Source organism: Lathyrus oleraceus, chromosome 3 (genome assembly GCF_024323335.1).
Source record: "Lathyrus oleraceus cultivar Zhongwan6 chromosome 3, CAAS_Psat_ZW6_1.0, whole genome shotgun sequence".
NCBI lineage: Eukaryota > Viridiplantae > Streptophyta > Magnoliopsida > Fabales > Fabaceae > Lathyrus > Lathyrus oleraceus.
The window spans coordinates 31,777,882-31,783,577 of record NC_066581.1 but is presented as its reverse complement, the minus strand read 5'-3'; the positions used below and the strand labels follow the sequence as shown (position 1 = coordinate 31,783,577).

Sequence of the window (5,696 nt, the reverse complement as noted above, 5' to 3'; positions counted from 1 at the left end):
TGATTAACTATCTTTCCCTTTTTGTGGGGATTCAATTGAGTCGACTTCTCATATTTTTGTTACTTATGAGTTAGCAGTATTTTTGTGGTATACAATCTTCTAATGGTTGGGTTGGTAGGTGGTTCTTCCTTGTGACCACATACATATTTTTTAGTATTTCCTTTCTTTATGTGGTAGCCAAGTATAAGAGTGATTTTGTTATGATCAAGCATGATGTAGTCTAGACCATATGGAGAGCCCGTAATGATATAATCTTTAGTGGTGTTATAAAAATTGTGAAAGAGGTGAAAGAGAAGGGTATTTTTTGGCCTAAAAATGATATTTAAGTAGACCAGTAGTGAACTCATGCACGTTTTCATATTGGCTTCAGAACAATATCTTCTCTATTAACCAATAGTGGATCTAGTGTTTGCCTTGCTCCTGAGACATGTTTTTGGTTTGTGTTTTTTGTTGTTCTCAAGATGAATTTTGATTTATTGATGGTGGTGATGGTAACAACTCTCTAACTTGAATCATAAGGGGTCGTTCTTTAGCTTATGGAACCCTTTTTTTTTGTTTTTCTTTATTATTCAACTAATTGTGGAGTTTTCTTTTTGTTGATTTTATTTTTATTTTTATCCTTCCTAGTCTTGTAGGCACGTTATTTTTATTTATATTTCAATATTTTTCACTTTGATATTAATATATTATTTTTCATTAAAAATAAAAACTACCAAGCGAATACCACAAAAACTAATAAATAACACAGAAAAAAGCACAAAAATAAAACGCTAGAAAAAAAACATATAAAACCAACCAAAAATCAAGCAATACAAAAAAAATTCAAAGCAATAAAATACAACTCCACCCTCAAGAAACCATCATTAAAAGAAAAACACTCATTATAAGGTAGATTTGACAAAATTAGAAACACTCGTGATAGGGTGATTTTGGCTACCAAGTATCTCATCTAACTCTTTTGCAAACCTCTTCATAACTTCAGAGGACAAACAAATTGGTAACATCAAACATTCTTCTCCTTTTGCATTCTTATGTGGAACAATAAAAGTTAGGTCTGGAAAAGCACCAGCCCCACCTTGTGCAACTCCACCATACACCCCTTCACCCCATCCAAAATTCACTTCTCTAGCTTTAGCTCGAGTCAAATCTGAAATAATACAAGAATTTGCAGTTGTAAATAAACACCTTTCTTTAATAACCATAAAATCTGCTACAGACTGCATGTATTCCTCTGTAACTTCATCTTTTATTTTTCTTATTAACTCTAATGCATAACCTAGTGAGTTTCCACAAAGTTTCCCTGCCGTGGTGACAGCCGCAGGAAATGCAATACAATTACCGTAATACCCAACAAATGAAGAATGTTTAGCAATAAGCCTCGAATGTGCATTGACCATGACCATCATTCTTACTTCTTCTTCTGGCTCTAACCGTAAGGCTTTTGTGCGACAGTACCAAAAACATGCAGTGATAAGATCGAATGTGGTACATTGACTAAGGTGAAATGGAATCAGGAGACGAATTCTAGCTATGTCTGAAAGTTTAAAGAAGAAAGATTGATGGACTATGGTAGTAATGTCTTCTTCCTTGATGGTATTCGGTGGAAGTATTTGTTCGTATTCACGGTGGTTGCATGTAATTCGTGGTGGGGCTCTTGCCATGAGAAGCTCCCTATTCCATACAGGTTGAATGGAAGGTTGACGTGCTCCTCGAGCAATTTCTGCCCATGCATTCATGAATTGTTTCACACCAGTTGCATCACCACTGATATGGTTCCAATTCAGTGCCACTATAAAACCACCACAATTGAGACGTGTCACCTGTAATTATTTTAATTAAATATTATTTTATATATATATATGATTTAAATAAATATATAATTATATCATTGTCCGCTTTAATTATTTTATTAATCAATATATATATATATATATATATATATATATATATATATATATATATATATATATATATATTATTAATCTCTTATTTCACATATATTTTTATAATTAGTTAGAAAATCTCATTAATTAATAAAATGCTAGTAATTAATCATTTAGTTTATACAGTAACAAAAGGATTGGGGTTCACAAATTTATGTAAAATAGGAAAAGTTAAATAAATGGTAAACATGTAAGGTTTTGTGGTTAAATATTAATTTTATTAAGTCTTGTTCAGATAATAATTAATTAATAGTTATGCAGAGAATCCTATGGGATGAGTGAGCGGGTTGATTCCAAAAGGAATACTTGGCAATTTTATGCTGTACAATAACTTGATAATTAAACCTGTATGAGTTGAATGGGACTGTCAATAACTAGTTCAGAGCCTGAAACATCGTAGAGAAGTTCTTGGAAGCAAGGGAATGGTGGGTGGAGAGAGTCACCCAATTGATCTAGTGTTACATCAGCTTCAGCTCCAATGAACATGACACCTTCGCCAGTACAATCAACCATCAACTTGCGTCCAACACCCTCTTTAATCCTTCCCGCAAGTGGATAGTAATAAACAAGTGTTTGTGACAGTGAATTTCTAAGAACTTCAACCGGATCTTTTCCAGCCATTGATGGTTCGTGGCTATAGATAAATATGACAGGAATATTAAAACGTAAGCCTTGTTGATCATCTATGTCTGATAGTAGTTTAATTTCACGAGGAGTGGGTGTAGCCGGAAGCACCAACTCTGGTTCGAACCTCCGCACAGTGAATAATAATGGTGATGAAGACATGTTATGCTATTGGAAAGAAGAAAAGAAAAATATCAGAATGTTTGTGTCACTTCGACGTAAGCCTCGTTACAAAAAGAGTTTATATATATCCGTGCGGGTTGATTCCACATTACACCTCCGCACAGTGAATAATAATGGTGATGAAGACATGTTATGCTTTTGGAAAGAAGAAAAGAAAAAATCAGTGTTTGTGTTTGGTTTGTGTGTTATAATAATGGTGATGAAGACATGTTATGCTTTTGGAAAGAAGAAAAGAAAAAATCAGTGTTTGTGTTTGGTTTGTGTGTTATAATAATGGTGATGAAGACATGTTATGCTATTAATATTATAAAAAAAAACTATTTTGACATCAATTTCTTCAATTCATTATTCACAAATACAATAAGGATAACATTTAATTTTAATTTTTATATATTTTTCTCTTTTTAAAATAATTTTGATTAATAGTGTTTTAAACTTGGTTGATTCAATTTGATTAATATGTTTTGACATTAAAAAGTAATTTTAAGTTGAAAATAAAGTTGATTAATTTAATATAATAAATTTGTCAATATTATTCCTAATTTGATTATTGAGTATCTTGATGTGGTAAATTAATTTTGATTAATGGCACGTAAGATTGATTAATGAATTTTATAATTTAATTAATAAGTTTTTAAATATAAAAAGTTCTCCAAAAGTAAAATGAAATTTGTTAATAGAGTTTAGAAGATTGATTAATATATTATTATTTAATATAATATATATATATATATATATATATATTTTTTATTGATTAATGAATTTGTGAAAGTGATTAATTAATTATAAATAAAATAAGTGATTAACAGTATATAAAATATTTTATGTTATAAAATACTTTTTAAATATTTTTTCATCAATCATATATATATTTTATTTTAAAAAATAGAAAATCTAAGAAGCATGCGATATAACTGCACCTTATCTTCTACCGACAATGGGAGGCTTCTACTATCAGCCCTTACTTATTCTTTCATTTTTTTTTTAAAGAAAGCTTCGATTCATTATCAAACTTTTATTATGGAATACAATATGTTATTTTATGTTTTAATTTTTTAAAGAAATTTTAAATTTATTATGAACTATAATCTATTATTTTATGTAATATTGTTTTTATTTATAGAAAGATATATTATTAAATTTTATTTTAAAATAATATATTAAAAAGTCAATAAATTTAGTATTATTTTTAGTTAAATCATTACAATTTAAACAAACACTAAATTAGTTAGTTAGTTAAATTATTAGATTTAAAATAATTTTAAGATAGTTAAATTAGTTAGTTAGTTAAATTATTAGTTGCTAAACAAACATTATCAATTTGAATATACTCAATTCTATATAAAATATTATACATAATTTCTTTTATAGTTTTTAATGTTATTTACAATCTTAATTTTATGTTCTATTTTATTAGATTTTATTTTTTAAATTTGAATCGGGCCTCTAAATTATCAGAGACGATTCTATCATAAGATCTATAGGAAGAACTAAATACTAATTTAAATGTATTCGTTGTATACACTAATTAAATAACTTTTTTTAGTACGGAGCTAATCAGAGTCACAATTATTTGTATGAATATAAATCATATGGAAAGTATATGTCTTTCTAATGTCTTTCTAATGTCATGGTTGATAGTTTATATATATGACCATGTATGCTCTGAGTCCTTTGAATGTTTTGTTCGAGTGTTGAAAAGTATAAGCGAGAAATTAGATATATTAATCTTGGGACAACCTGCTCGTCTTTGTCCATTTAAGTTGACCTAGTTTGGTCCTGCCACATGGATGGCTTAAATCGCGTTAGGCTATGTTAAATCAGGGTTCGAATCCGACCTAAATCACCAGAATATACATAGTCCCTCGACTACGAAACCTCTAAGGATGATATTCTTTAGGTGAGAGAACATATTTTTCATAGTCCTCAAGCACAAGGACCGTAATGGTGAAGTGCTTTGAGTGAAAGATCGTTTTGTATATATACTTTTTTAGTGGATGTTGGTATCCATCGGGATCTGTCGCGACGTGAAATATATCGGAGCGAGTAAATGCTCGAAATTCAATGAAGTTGCCACCAAAGTTTATTTTTTTAAGAGAAACGTCGATAAAACCCTTGGACAACAAAAATATGTTCATCGCAATCAAATTCAAATTCGAAAGTCAGTTATGCGCGGGGAATGTATTAACACTCCGCACATTCATTGTAACCAATATGAACCGTTTAATAGTTTTTGAATATGAGTGTTAACATAATGTATTTTTGAATTTCTTTCTAATTATTGCGAGATATTTACAAAAAATGAAAAAAAGACTAAAAAATATTGTTTTATTAGGGTGCTTAACGAGACGTTGAATCTGGCTCCTAGGTATCCTTAAATGCGACGGGGAACTCAAATCTATCTAGTTCAAGGTAGCAAATATTCGTGGGTTGGTTGTTTTAAGCGAAAGATGTTTAAGTCACATTGGAGCGCTTAAACATTGTTTGTACGTTGCGCATGGGGCGAAATGAAGCGGTATTTGTTTGTCGCGTCGGAATGGAAAAACATTATTTATTTAAGAAAATATTTTTACACAGTGCTAAGGAGGAAAAGTATGTTTGATTGGTGGAAGTTATTTTTGGAAGACGAATAATCGATTTAAATAATGTGTACGCTAATTTTTCGATTATTCGAGGATAAAAAGAGTGTGCATCCAATATTCTTTTTTAATCCATTTATTTATTAAAATCATATTTGTGGAAGACGAGTAACCAATTTAGACAAAATGTACACCTTGCTTTCGACTACTCGAGGATAAAAATAGTGTGCACTCAATTTTCATTTTTTTTATCCGATTTTATTAATTGGTTTTGGAGGAAGACAAATAATCGGTTTTGTTGTAAAAACTATGCCGGAATTACAAAGTATAATTGGTTTCTTGACCGGTAAGAAACCCACAAGGGTAG

At 29.9% G+C, this 5,696-nt stretch overlaps 1 protein-coding gene across 1 annotated transcript; it reads right to left on the bottom strand.

The window, feature by feature from the left end:
- Positions 1 to 721: 721 nt before the first annotated feature.
- LOC127132295 (benzyl alcohol O-benzoyltransferase) lies at positions 722 to 2,881 on the bottom strand. The gene is made up of 2 exons (XM_051061205.1): positions 2,289 to 2,881; positions 722 to 1,820 (listed from the first exon to the last, which is right to left on the bottom strand). The coding sequence occupies exons 1-2, from the start codon at positions 2,727 to 2,729 to the stop codon at positions 882 to 884; spliced, it is 1,380 nt and encodes a 459-aa protein (XP_050917162.1). The 5' UTR covers positions 2,730 to 2,881; the 3' UTR covers positions 722 to 881.
- Positions 2,882 to 5,696: the final 2,815 nt, after the last annotated feature.